Here is a 15,399-nt window from a genome sequence, read left to right on the forward strand (position 1 = left end):
TATTTGTGAGTATGTAAGGTAGAAGGGTCTCGATGAGAGAATTTGTAATTGTAACTCAAAGTATCTAGTGGAAAAATCTCTTGTGTGGCAAGAGTATTGGATGTAACCTTCGTTGGACAAGAAGGTGAACTAGTATAAAATATTTGTGTGTACTCTTCTTCTTCTACTCTCTTCGTGTACTTACTTTTGGTTTTTAACTTGGTTGACTTCTGCAAATAGTTTCCGCTGCACAAACACTTTGATATTTCAAGCAGAAAAATCGGTAATTTCTTTCATCAACTAATTCACCCCCCCCCATCTTATACTTACACAAACTTGAGCATACATTAGACTTCATATTCCAAATTATAAGAAATCTTTTGTATCCCATATCTTTCAATGCCATTTTTGGGTCATTGTTGTAGGCTAAACCTATCTCCTTATCAATGGGGTATCTCATGGCTTACTATCTTTCATACTGTATCTATCTAGGAATTTATCAATATATATCTCTTGTTACAACCTTAGGATACCCTTAGAGAAATCTCTTAGTGTATGAATACCTAACACAAAAGAAACTTCTCTCAGATCATTCATTTTGAAATTCTTTGTTAGAAATTTCATGGTCTCATGTAATAGTCTCTTATCATCAACATATAATATAAAGAATATAAGTTTGCTCCCAATGAATCTATAGTACACATAATCATCATCTATATTTTCCTCAAAACCCTACTAGGTCATAATTTTATGGAACTTGTGCTACTATTGATGAGAAGCTTGCTTAAGACCATATATGGATTTCTTTAATTTACATACCATAGACTTTGAGTCAATTGTTACTAATTTTTTTTGTTGCTCCTTATAGATCGTTTCTTCAATATCACCATTCAGAAATATAGTCTTAACATCCATCTGATGAAGCTCTAAATTGAAATGAGCTACTAGTGCTAATATCATTCTAAAAGAATCATTGGAAGATACTAGAGAGAAAGTTTCTTTATAGTCAATATCTTTTTTATGAGTGTAGCCTTTAGCTACTACACGAGCTTTATATCTATCAGTATTATCCTTCAAATCCTTCTTGGTAATTTGAAAAAACCTCAAACATCGTTATCATGTATAGACTTGATCTTATCATTTATGCCATCAATCCACTTTTGAGAGTTATAAGTTTCCGTAGCTTGACAAAATTCGAATATATCATTTTTTAAACCAATTCCTTATATTCTCTTCCTTCCCAAATCAATTTCCTCAATAAATCTTGCATTTCCCTTCTCAAAGAAAAGTATTGAAGTGGAATCATAAAATATATAGCCCCGAGAGTATTTAGCATAGCTAAAAAATAACAGCTAATTGCTCTTGAATTCCGTTTTCTATCATGTGGCCTATAAGGCTGCATCTCAACTGGACAATCCTGAATGTGCTAGTGTATTATGCTTGGTTTTTTAATAGTTCAAAGCTCATATTGATTTTATTAACTGTTTTACTTAGCATCATGTTAAGGATATAAGTTGTGGTCTTTAAGGCTTCTCCGAAAGAGACTATGGTAAGGAGGAATGGCTAATCATACTTCTTACTATATTCTTAAGAGTTAGATTTCATGGTTTAGCAACATCATTCAAGCTAGGTCTGTGCGACATGGTGTATTGCTGAACAATTCTACACTCTTTGAGGAAAAGCGGAAAAGGGCCTTGGACATTGTTCTCCTAATCCATCATATATGCCATATATTCACCACCTTGATCATATTTTATAGCCTTAATTTTATTTTCAAAGTTGAAGTTCAACTCCATCCTTGAAAGAGTTGAAAACGTCCAAGAATTGAGACTTCTCATGTATAAGATATAGGTAACCATATATAGAGTAATTGTCTATGAATGTAATACAATAATGTTATCCATTCCAAGAGGCCATAGGGAAAGGAACACATATATCTATATGTATTAGTTCTAAAATGTCTTTAGCTCTTTCGGCACTTAATTTCCTTTTGTTTTATGTTTTCCCTTTATGCAATCAATGCAGACTTTAAAGTGATAAATCCAAAGGGTCAAGAATAGCATTCGACACAAGTCTCTGAATTCTTTGTTTTGATATACGACCTAAACGCTTGTGTATGAAGGTAGTTGAATTATTATTTAATTTACGATGTACCACATGAATTTTTCTACATTATTTTCTTATTGGAACTAAAAATATCGAGCACATACAAATTACCAATTAAATATGAGATTGAAATGAGATGTTGCACATATTTATCTTTTTATGACACCATTATTTGAAGATTAAAAAATTTATACGTTTACAGTATAAAAATTTGATACACGGTCAGTCCATTATTTATTATTGTGAATTGAATTAAAATAAGAGTCTAGTCATTACATTATCTATTATTTTTTTGTATTATTTTTTTGATGATTCAATGATGATTAAAAATGAGTAATAAATAATGAACTGATCGTGTATAAAAGATAATCACGTGCATGAGGATTTTACTTAATGGTACAAGGATAATCTTGTGCATGAAGCTTTTACTTAATGGTATATAAGAAAGATGTATATAACCTTATCCTAAAAGTGGAGATTCTTTCCAATATTTGAACTCATGACCTCATTGTTATTATGAACAATATTACTGTTGCGCCACGTTTTCCCAGGAACGCAACTCTAGCAAAAAATGTTTGAATTTGTCATAATAAACCATCAAAATCAAACTAAATAATTTACCTCTTGCGCCAATCTCATGCATATGTACAGGTGACAAAATTATGACAATCCATAATCCATCCAAATCCATCTCTTAGAGCTAATGGATTCAAATGATATAATTCAATGGATAGTGTTGATGGATGGATTCAAATTCATCCATTATATCTAATGGATATACGTGGATATATCCATTACTCAATTCATCCAAAAAACAAAAATTCAAAAAATGATTTTTTTTCTTTTCAATTTCATTAAAGATTTAAGAAAATTAAATTTAAGGAAATTCATCTATGATTCTCACTCTCGCTTTTAATATTTATCATTTATAAGGCATATGTATCTAGTTAATATTAAAATTTTATTCTAAATTACATCATATATATAAATATGAGAAAAAATGTATGCACTGACAGTGTATGAGTTTTATAAACTATTAGTGCATCATCTGCATTTATATTTAATCAATCATAAATGACTCTGAATAAAAAGTAACTTAAATGAGTTGTGGATGATATATTGATTATGTATAAATCTTTACACTCACATTACATATATATTACACTATATAAGTATTTATTAAAAATATTACACGTACAACCTTAAACGTCACATGCTTGTAGAATATTGTAAATGAAATGATTGTTTTAAAAGTTCAAAAAAGTACTTTCTAAATAGAGGAGTGATCCACTTACTACAAGAGTAATCCTCATCCTAGCCATCAATTTTAGAGAAATTCAATTGTTTTAATCCAATGGTTTGCATTAAAAAACTTAGTCTTGGAGTAAGTGGATCCTCACTCTTTTAAATAATCACTTTTTAAAATATTAGTATTTTAAAATTTAATTTTTAAAAGTGTTTTTTTATAAGGTGATTTTAAAAAATGTTTTATTGCATATTAGTTTTTAAAATAATGATTTTCTTCAATAATATTTTTAGTTCCAATAAAATAACAAATAAATTAGATATTCATCCATCCAAATCCATAAAAATAGAGTCATAGATAAATTAGATGGATTGCAATACATTAGATATAGATGGATTGGATAACTTAAAATATAGTTTAAATAAATTTATATGGATTGATGAATGTTTTTCCACTCATCCATCAACATCGATATCCAAATCCATCCAAACTCATCCATTTTCCACACTTATGCATAGGTAACACAACTCTAACAAAAAAATGTTTGAATTTGTGATAATAAACCATCAAAATCGAACTAAAAATATGGTAAAATGACAATTATAACTATAAACTTGATATACAGTATAATTCCAGACATCATTTCTCTCTATTTTAAGATTGTAATGATATCACAAAAAGTTGTTGATCAATCTTGCTAATATTGGTTCTGTCCACATGTTTATGGTAGAGGACAAACTAGTACCAAGTCTTATACAGAGCAGTATCAGAGTAAATAGCACGTGACCTCAATGTTTTAACCCGACCTCTATAGCCACGACCTTTTCGTTGCCGTTGGTGACCCTTCTCCTTTTTCTCTCCCTTTTCTTCTTCTTTTTCAATTTTTTCCACACATTTGTTGTTCTCATTATTCACTTTAAGTGAGCCTTCATTGTCTCTTTCATTAGGAACCACATAAACAAAGTTACCGGTTGGAATATCAGTCAAGTTCATGAGAGGCTCCAATGTTTTAACCACGGTTCGCATTGAGAGTTATGAGATAAAGGGAATGAGAGAGGTCAAAGGGTTAGGAAGGGTGGAAGGGAATGGAAAATTAAGAAAATTCTCTCAATTGTTCAGGAGTATGAAATTTAGATAAGGGAAGGTAAACTAACGATATTGTAATAATATTTTTTTATTTTTCCTTTAAAAATGTAATTAATAATGATAAATGGACAATAATGTATAATTATATAATATTACTAAAAATATTTAGAATTTTGACATTCATTTCCAAAAAAAACCCCAAATTGGGGGAACTTCAAAAATAGACACATGAAGGGTTTTGGACGGTTTGATAAATCCTCCAAAACTTTCCCATCTACTTCCCCAAACTTCCAAACAAGGGGAAGACTTTCCAAAGTTATATCTTCCCTTTCCGTCCAAAACCTCACTCGCAAACAAAGCCCTAAGGAAAAGAGAAGGTTTAAGTTCAAAGGGGAAGGAGAAAGAAAGTTTAATTTCTCCCTTATTCTTTTTTGAGTGAGAAAATTTAGATACAAAGAAATTGAATGGTGGATAATACAACCATTTCTTTATAAATCTAATTAACAATATGAAATTAAGAAAAAATGTAATCATAAAATTTTATTAAAAATATTTAGGTAGTTCAATATATTTGTTTTCAGAAAAATCCAAAATTTGTAGAAGAATTAAAATGAGTATCTAAAAGATTTTAGAAAACCTTCAAAAAATTTGTCTCTCTTTCGCACAACTCTCAAAGAAGGGAGAAACCTTCAAAATTCATCCATTTTCTTCCTTCCCAATACAACATCTCAAAAGTTAATAGCTTGAAATGGTTTCCAATTTCTATTATAAGAGATTGATCACGTTTTTGAGTTATTATTATAATACTTCGGTTATAACTAAAAGTAATGTATGGTATTCTAAATCCATTATGGGATACATAGCATTAATGAGTGAACCACATAACTATATTTGAAATTTGTACCCGTATTTATATATTTAGGAGCAGCATAACCATGTGTTCCCATTACACGAGTAGTAATAATATGTGTTTGATCTTCTTCTGGTCCATCTATTGCTAAACCGAAATCTGAGAGTTTGGCATTGTAATCCTAGCAAAAATGAGTAATTACATGTCATGTCAATTTGTGTTGCTTTTTGTTCTTTAGTGTTTAGAGTGGATGATCGGGAGCTGATGATGGATGGTCGGAAGTTGAAGATGGATGGTCGGAAGAGTATGTCAGGTGTAGTGTAGGAAAACAGGTAACTTGGTCGAATGATCTTCTAGGCCCGCCGGGGGAGGTACCTGAAAAGGTTCTCTGACGATCAAGTCAGTAGAGTATTCTAGAGAGAGAAGGGAAGTAAATAAGAGAGAAGTTAGAGCAATAAATATAGCAATAAATGAGAGGATGATAGATTGAATTATACTCCATGTGTGGTCTCTTCTATTTATAGAGCTTATGAAATGCTTAGATGGCATCTGGTCATTGGCCAACATCTAACGGGTACGAGAGATGCACTCTGGTCGTCCTTACTTGACCTGCAGATTTGTCCTTGTCGATTTGTTGGGGGCATGTAAAATGTTCAGGCGGCGTGACAGGTTGTCTGTGGTCTGACATTGATGGCGAGTCAGCGGCACATTAAATGCTATGTCAAAGGTGCATTAAATAATGTGTCAGAAGTGTTAATATCGCGTCAGGAGCATTTATTGCATCTACCATAGGTAGATCCATTTGAGGCGAACGATGGGGACATGCGGAGTACTCCACGGGATGCTCGGGTAAAAGGGGACAATTCGAGGATGTCAGGCTAATATATTCTTTTGAGGTTGGAGGCTCGGGTGAGACCAGGCTGGCACAGTTGCCCCTAGTCTATTAGGTTGGTCAGAGGTGATCGGACTAGTAGACTTTGGGGTTGACAGTCTCGAGTATGACCGGGCTGGAATAGTTGCCCCCAGTCTATTAGGTCGGTCAAAGGTGACCATGCTAGTAGACTTTGGCCAGTCAGAGGTGGTCGGACTAATAGGCTCGAATCATTCTAACTTGGCGTAATGGAATAGTGGTAGGTTCTTTACGTAGGTATAGGGGGTCGGTCATGATATCGGACACGTGGGGGGATGCTTGGCATTTCATTTGAAACTGGGACGATAGATCGACGCGTCTGTTCGTTTTAGTTCCGTTGCCTGGGTTTCTATGTCACCGTTGGATTGTCCTTGAGTAATTTTGAACGAGTGGATGCATATTTTGGGCTGGGCCCCTAGGGGAGGTCTGGGCTTGGGTTTCTCCCTATAAATAGGGTTTCCTTTTTTCATTCTTCTTCGCTTTTGCTTTCAGAGAAATTGTCTCTTGCCGAGCATACGCATTGTTTGAATCCGATCTTCAATTTTCTTCCAGAATCTTCTACTTCCCTTAACTCGGTAACTTTCTCTTTCTCTTTCTCTTTAGCTTTTTTAATAACATTGTAGGCAGTTTGGCATCATTAGGCGGGGATTCGAGCCTTGATGGGGTGGAGATCTTACCCGGACCTCCACCCAGTTTTACTAGCGCAACTCGCCGTCGCTGTCAACGAGGCCAACGTGTTGCTGCCCTAGTTAGTAGTCACTCCTCTTGGAGGTGATCTGTCCAGCCTTCCTTGCCAGCCTTGTTGCACGACCTGAGGGAGAAAAAGGTCGGGCATGGGGCCACCTTGATTGACTGGGTGGCTTTCTCAGAGAAGTGGTGTCTAGTCTTGGATTCTAGCACTTCTTCTAAAGACAGGTCTACTATGGGGCAAAATTTTTCTGATCGAGCCAATCAGTTTACCATCATGGAGGACATGGCGGGTAGCGAGTGCCACTTTGGGTGGGTTGATCAAGAGGTTAGGGGAATTCCGTCTTATTTCCCTCCAGACGTACGCCCAACAGTAGAGGTGCTGACACGGCCAACTAATGACATCCAGTGGTACGCCCCCACTGCTCAAGAGCGGGTATGCTAGGAAATCTTATTTGAAACTCAGAATAGATGGAGTTTCTATATGTACGAGCAGGTCTGCCGCCGGATAGGGGTGAAAGTCCCTTTTGATGGGTGGTACACGGAAGTGTTGCAACACCTTCATGTGGCATCATCTCAGTTGCACCCCAACTCATGGGTCTTCATTCGGGCCTTCAAACGTGTCTGTGAGGTCATGGAGCGACCTTGCACACTCCGGTTATTCTTTTGGAAGTTCCGGATGACGCATAGCTCTAACAAAGACGAGGCTCGGGATGAGCATCATGGGTGGACGTCTCTTCAGTCTCGGAATGGGCGGGCTCTGTTTCTGCCCTTTGAGGGTTTTGTGATGAATTGGAAGGGCGACTATTTTTGGGTCGAGGATTGGGGGACCCGTCATACCTGGGCGTATGGTCCTAGCAACGTCCCTCTCTTCCCCTTTTCTTGGAATGGGGGGATTCACCAGAGGCCGACCAACTTCTTTGGTTTCTCCTATGATGAATTGGATGATTAGGAGAGGAGGACGACATATGAGATGGTAGCCTGGGTTGAAGAGGGTCATTCAATCCTTTGCTACTGGTTCAGGGTGACCTAGTCTTCGAGGAGGCAGTCACTATGCATCCGACTATCTATATCTTGCTTGTGTTTGTTGGTTTTTATATAAACTTTTTCATTTGTTTCTTTCAGTAGCGCCTATAGGGGATCAGGCAGACCGTAGCAAGCTTCTAAAGTGGGCAATTGCAAAGAGGAAATATGCGGAAAGTAGCAAGCGTCTCTGGCGGAGTCTACGTACCCGGGCTAAGGGTCCTCCTTCTACTCCTCGAAGGGAAACTACCCAGGAAAGCGGGTCGGATAGGGCCGCTCTGGACCGGCTAGTCCCCATCATGGTGGTGCCACCTGAATCTGCCTTTGGTCAAGCGGTTGACCTTATTGAGGATCCTGATAGCCCTCCCGAGGCAGCCTTAAAGGAGGGTACCCATCCGAGGAAACAGAGGTCAGGCAAGTCATTTGACAAGGGTAAATATGGCCCCCTCCGTCTTAAGACTACTTACAACATTCCCAGGATTGTTGAAGAGGGTTTGGTCAACCCGGGGGTGAAGGATATCATGAACGGGGTACCCCTGGTGGATATGCTGATGAGGACCCGGGAGGTTGGGGTTATGGTGGCTTTCGTCGCCAAATACCTCAAAGGTGAGGGGGTTCTTGTCACCCGGGTCAGGGAGAACACTTTGGCCAACCTCCAAAACCTTCATTCGGACGAGCTTCATTAGTTGAAGGAGAAGCATGCTGAAGTGGTGAATAATTTGGAGGCTCATAGCCTCTCAGCTGCTAAGCAACTCTCTACTGTGTGCCTCCAGCTGAAGGATGTCCGAGAAGCGGAAATGCTGGCCAAGATAGACCTGGGTGCCGCTAAAAGGGAGGCTCTGGCTGATCGGCTTCAGAGAATTGAAGACGAGAGGCTTCAACTTTGGGACAAGTTGAAGACATCGAAAGTTGAGAATGCCTGGGTGCATAAGGAGTTGGAGGATCTCAAGGTTGCCTACCTGAAGCTGGAGGATGATGTTGATGGGACGGCTAATGTTGGCCGGGATAATGCCCTTACCTAGGTCAGCATGGTTTATCCTGATGCTAACTAGTCTTGGACTAGGATAGATGTCCGGGTTACCCCCAAGGGTGAGCTCATTGTGGATGAAGATGAAGGCCCCGTTACTCTCCAAGTTCCGGCCAGAGGTGGCGAGAGAAATTAGTTTTTAGTTGTTTCTATTTTGCTTCTGCCCTTGTAATTTCTCTTTTTTAATGAAGGCTTTGTAGCATTATCTATCATGTCAATTTGCTTCTGCACTTGTTAATTTTGGCCAGAGTAATCAAATCAATTGATCGATCATTCAGATAACTAATCGACCGGATAATTAAACCGATAATCCAACTATTCAGACAATTAATCGACGGAATAATCAGTAATGAGAACATTATGTTGATCAGTGAAATGATATTTTAACTTGAATGAGAATATGGAATACCCATTAAGTAATAGTTGATCGGTATTAATAGTTTGCTAAACTTGAATGATACTAATCGGTGAACTGATATTCTAACTTGAATGAGAATATGGAATACTAATTAAGTAATGGTTGCTCGGTTTTAATATTTTGCAGAACTTGAATGATAATAAACGGTGAACTGGGATTCTAACTTGAATGAGAATATGGAATACCCATTAAGTAGTAGTTGCTCGATTTTAATATTTTGATGAACTTGAATGATAATAACAGGTGAACTAACATTCTCACTTGAATGAGAATATGGAATACTCATTAAGTAATGGTTGCTCGGTTTTACTATTTTGCTGAACTTGAATGATAATAACCGGTGAACTAGTATTCTAACTTGAATAAGAATATGGAATACTCATTAAGTAATGGTTGCTCGGTTTTAATATTTTGCTAAACTTGAATGATAATAACCAGTGAACTGGTATTCTAACTGGAATGAGAATATAGAATACCCATTAAGTAGCAATTGCTATGTATTAATATTTTGCTGAACTTTAATGATAATAACCGGTGAACTGATATTCTAACTTGAATGAGAATATGGAATACTCATTAAGTAATGGTTGCTCGGTTTTAATATTTTGCTGAACTTGAATGATAATAACCGGGGAACTGGTATTCTAACTTGAATGAGATTATGGAATACCCATTAAGTAGTAGTTGCTTGGTTTATGATGTTGGCGACAAAGAAGACTTGGTCCTGGCTTGGTTTGGATAGTGAAACATCGCCGGAGGGGGGACTGGCCCTTGCCTCTGGGGTTATGATGTTGGCGACCAAGAGAACTTGGTCCTGGCTTGTTTTGGATAGTGAACTGCTGCTAGAGGAGGGACTAGCCCTCGCTTCTGGGGTTATGATGTTGGTAACCAAGAGGACTTGGTCCTAACTTGGTTTGGATAGTGAATCTCCGCCAGAGGGGGGACTGGCCCTCGCCTTTGGGTTATGATGTTGGCGACTAAGAGGACTTGGTCATGGCTTGGTTTGGATACTGAATCGCCACCAGAGGGAGGACTGGCCCTCGCCTTTGGGGTTATGATGTTAGCGACCACAAGGACTTGGTCCTAGCTTGGTTTGGATAGTGAATCGCCGCTAGAGGGGTGACTGGCCCTCGCCTCTATGGTTATGATGTTGGCGACCAAGAGGACTTGGTCCTGGCTTGGTTTGGATAGTGAATCGCTGCTAGGGGGATTGGCCCTCGCCTTTGGGGTTATGATGTTGGTGACCAAGAGGACTTGGTCCTGGCTGGGTTTGGATAGTGAATCGCCGCCAGAGGGGGGACTGGCCCTCGCCTCTAGGGTTATGATGTTGGCGACCAAGAGGACTTGGTCCTAGCTTGGTTTGGATAGTGAATTGCTGCTAGGGGGAGTGGCCCTCGCCTTTGGGGTTATGATGTTGGCGACCAAGAGAAATTGGTCCTGGCTTGGTTTGAATAGTGAATCGCCACCAGATGGGGGATTGGCCCTCGCCTCTGGGAATATGATGTTGGCGAACAATAGCACTTGGTCCTGCTTGGTTTGGATACTAAATCGTGGTCAGAGGGGGGACTCGCCCTCGCCTCTTAGGTTATGATGTTGGCGACCAATAGAACTTGGTCCTGGCTTGGTTTGGATAGTGAATCGCCGCCAGATGGGGGATTGGCCCTCACCTCTGGGAATATGATGGTGGCGAACAATAGCACTTGGTCCTGCTTGGTTTGGATACTGAATCGTGGCCAGGGGGACTGGCCCTCGCCTCTTGGGTTTTGATGTTGGCGAGCAATAGAACTTGGTCCTGACTTGGTTTGGATAGTGAATCACCTCCAGAGGGGGGGCTGGCCCTCGCCTCTGGGGTTATGAAGTTGGCGACCAAGAGGACTTGGTCCTAGCTTGGTTTGGATATTGACTCGCCGCCAAAAGGGGGGACTGGCCCTGGCCTCTGGTGTTATGATGTTGGCGATCAAGAGGTCTTGGTCTTGGCTTGGTTTGGATAGTGAATCTCCACTAGAGGGGGGACTGACCCTCGCCTCTGGGTTTATGATGTTGGCGACCAAGAGGACTTGGACCTGACTTGGTTTTGATACTGAATCGCCGCCAGAGGGGGGACTGGCCCTCGCCTCTGGGGTTATGATGTTGGTGACCAAGATGACTTGTAAGACATTTGAATAATACCTCATTAACATATAAGTGGGCTTCAGTTACATTATTTTGCTCAGTCGTATAAAGGTCTGGCACAGATTTACATTTTCAAGCGAAAAACTGTCGTAGGTTTGTGGCGTTCCAAGTACGGGGGATTTATTTCCCTGCTAGGTCTTCAATCTTGTAGGCCATTTTTCTGCTTTTGTTGGTTACTCTGTATTGCTCTTCCCAATTGGATGTTAGCTTGCCTTTTTTTTTCCGATGTCAGCCCTTCTGAGTATTAAGCTTCCCATTTCAAAGTCTCGGGGTACCACCATTCCATTGTATTTCTCAGTGGCTCTTCTTTTGTCGCCGGTCACTCTGATTCTAGCTCGGTCTCTCTTCTCTTCGATCTAGTCTAAGTTATTCCTCAAGATGGTCGAGTTAACCATTTCATCAAAGTGTACTGTGTGCTAGGTAGGTTCGCCGATCTCTACTGGGATCATAGCCTCGAACCCGTAAGTAATGTTGCAAGGCGATTCCCCAGTGGTGAAGTGAGGGTTTGTACGGTAAGCCCATAGGACATGATGTAATTGCTCTAGTCATGCGTCTTTGACTTCTTGTAATATTATTTTTATCCCATGGAGGAGGACTTTTTTAGCCACTTCCGCCTGACCATTTGTCTGAGGGTGTTCAACTAAAGTGAAGTGTTGTTTGATACGAAGACCTGACAATAGTTCTCTGAACTTCCGATCAGAAAATTGAGTTCCGTTGTCTATGACTATTGCATTAGGGATCCCAAACCTTGTTATAATATTTCTCGAAGTAAATTTTCGGATGTTAGTCGTCGTGATATTGGATAAGGGTTCAGCTTCAATCCACTTAGTGAAGTATTCATCGCCACTATCAGGAATTTAAGTTGTTTGGTTGCTGGTGGAAATGGTCCCAGAATATCCATTCCCCATCTGCAAAATGGCCATGGGGTCATTGTTGTAGTTAGCTCTTCAGGAGGGGCTTTGTGGAGGTCAACAAATAGTTGGTAGAGCGTGCATTTCTTGGTGAACACAGAGGCATCTTTATCCATGGTCGGCCAATAATATCCTTCTCGGAGTATCTTCTTGGTAAGCGACGCTGCGCCAAGTTGATGACCGCAACTCCCTTCGTGAATTTCTTGGAGGATATACCAAGCCCTACCGGAGCTAAGGCATTTAAGCATAGGACTAGAAAACCCTCGACAATACACACAACCTTGCACCATAGTGAACCATGAACTATACCTGTGGAATCTTTGTTTGTCCTTTTGATCCGCTGGCAAGTTGTCGTTGGAAAAGTATCTGATGATTGGGTCGTTCCAGTCGTCTGTGATCTGTGTTTGCTCGACGGCCATGACACTTGGTTGTAGGATTGTTCCTTGAACCATCGATATGTTGTTACCTGGGCTCTTCGTGCTTGCTAGCTTGGACAAAATATCAGCCTGTATGTTATGTTCCCTTGGGACGTGTTGGATGGAGGCTATTTCGAACTTTGCCATTAATTCCTTAACCTTGGTCAGGTATTTTCCGAGTAACACGTATTTTTTTATAGGCCCCCGTAATCTGAGAGACAACGAGTTGGGAATCGCTGCAAATGGAGACTTTTTCCACCCAGAATTCTCTGGCCAACTGCAAACTGGCAATGCACGCTTCATATTCTACTTGATTATTTGATGTAGGAAATGTGAATATTAGTGAGTGCTCGATGGTCATCCCCTGGCTATTGTCTAACAAGAGTCCTGCCTTGCTGCCCCGAGGGTTGGATGAACCGTCAACATATATGGTCCATATTTGCTCGGAACTACCTAGTTATGTGGTCAACTCGGCAATGAAGTCGGACAAGACTTAGCTTTTTATGGTTGTCCTGGGTTCGTACTATATATCAAATTGTGAGAGTTCAATGGACTAGGAGATCATCCGCCCGGCTAGCTCATGCTTGAGCCAAATCTGGCATATAGGTTGATTGGTTCTAACCACCACCAGATGGGATTGAAAATATTGTCGCAGTCGTCTTGTTGCCACCAAGAGGGCGTATGCGACCTTTTCTAACTTCTGATACCTAAGCTCTAGGCCTTGTAATGCCTTGTTGGTGAAATACACTAGGTGCTGACCATCTTCACTCTCTTTGACTAGAGCGGTGGCTACGACCCCGTCTGTTACCACCAAGTAGACATATAGTGTCTCAGCGGGTACGGGCTTAGAAAGCACGGGCGGAGTGGCCAGATATTGTTTGAAAATTTGGAAAGTTGCTTCACAATCCTCCGACCAAGTAAAACTGTTGTTCCATTGAGTTGCTAGACTTCCTTAACTGACCTTGGGTTGCACATGTCTATGACTGCTTGGCACTTTGCTGAGTTGGTTTCAATACCTCGGCTTGTTAACAAAAATCCCAAGAACTTGCCGGATTCGACTCTGAATGTACACTTTTCTGGGTTGAGGCTCATATTAAACTTGCACACTCGGCCAAAGACGACATTCAGGATAGTCACGTGGTCTTCTATTGGTAGAGTCTTGGCGATCATATCATCCATATAGATTTCCATGTTCTTTCCAATCTGATCCCCGAAAACGGTGTTCATCATTCTCTCGTATGTGGCCCCTGCATATTTCAGACCGAATGGCATGACCGTGTAACAGTAAGCCGCATTGGGTGTAATGAAGGCGGTCTTGTCTTGATCTAAGGGGTACATGGGAATCTAGTTATATCCCAAATAAGCATCCATAAATGACAGAAATTGGTACACAGAAGAATTTTCAACGAGATGATCGATGTTCGGAAGGGGGTGTGGGTCTTTTGGGCACACTTTGTTCAGGTCCGTATAATCCACACACATCCGTCACTTTCCAGATGATTTTCTGACTAGCACAACGTTTGACAACCAGGTGGTATATGTTATTTCCCGAATGAAGTCGGCTTCTAGCAGTTCTGAGATCTTTTGAGTAATCTCATTTGTTCTTTCAGTGCCCGTCCTTTTTTTCTTCTGGGCCACCAGCCTTGCCCCTGGATTTTTCGTGAGTCGGTGGTAGACAACTAAAGGGTCAATTCTGGGCGTATCTATAGCGAACCAAGCAAAAATATCTTTGTTGACCTTCACGCATTTGATTAGTTTGGACCTCTAAGCTTCATCAAGCGTACAGCCGATATACACCAGATTTTCCTTTAAGGGACCGAGTTGAAGGGAGGTTTTTTCTCCTTCTGGTTGAGGTCGTAGGCTTCTGCATCTGCCCTGGCATCTAACTCCACTAAGTGCTTGCCCCGTTGTTTTTTCTTGGGGGGTGGTGCCCGTACTGAAGTGTGGTTCGGCCGAAGACTAATCTGATAGAAACTTCTTGCACTTTGCTAGTCTCCCCTAACAGTGCATACACAGAAGTCGGATGAGAGAAACTTCATGCAGAGGTGTGGGGTGGAGACTATTGCTTCGAGATGGTTGAGCGTTGGTCGACCGAGTATGGCGTTGTAAGTCGAGACACAGTCGATGACTAGGAACGTTGCTTGAATCGTCCGAGTTAGAGGTTGATCTCCGACAGTCAGCCATATAGCAACATAGCCCCGGGTGGTGACTCTTTGTCTAGTGAAACCGACAAGCTGTCCATCATAGGGAAACATGTCTCTGTCTTTGAGTTCCATCGTTGTGAACAGATCTTGAAACATGATGTCCTTTGAACTACCTTGGTCAACAAACAAATGTCCAACCTTTTTATTATTCATTTTGGCGGTGATGACGAGGGGGTCGTCATGATCGCGGATGACGCTTTCATAGTTGATTGCATGACCTCCCGAACATACCTCTTCTGGGCTGCCCTGGATGTACCACCAGCAGCGAACCCACTGGTTATGGTGTTGATGTCCATCGGACTTCGCGGTCGCCTGTTGGTGGAATGATAGTGGTCTCTCCGGTCTTTGTTTGGAGGATATTCCT

The 15,399-nt window shown here is 40.5% G+C and overlaps 1 protein-coding gene across 1 annotated transcript in view; it reads right to left on the reverse strand.

Moving 5' to 3' along the window:
* Positions 1-5,265: 5,265 nt before the first annotated feature.
* Positions 5,266-15,399, reverse strand: part of LOC109341516 (putative receptor-like protein kinase At1g72540) — a 13,534-nt gene continuing 3,400 nt past the window's right edge. The window contains exon 4 of the mRNA XM_019579445.1: positions 5,266-5,448. Within this exon, the coding sequence (XP_019434990.1) occupies positions 5,266-5,448 (183 nt within the window). The remainder of the gene's footprint in view (positions 5,449-15,399) is intronic.

This window comes from Lupinus angustifolius, unplaced genomic scaffold, assembly GCF_001865875.1.
Source record: "Lupinus angustifolius cultivar Tanjil unplaced genomic scaffold, LupAngTanjil_v1.0 Scaffold_490, whole genome shotgun sequence".
Lineage (NCBI taxonomy): Eukaryota > Viridiplantae > Streptophyta > Magnoliopsida > Fabales > Fabaceae > Lupinus > Lupinus angustifolius.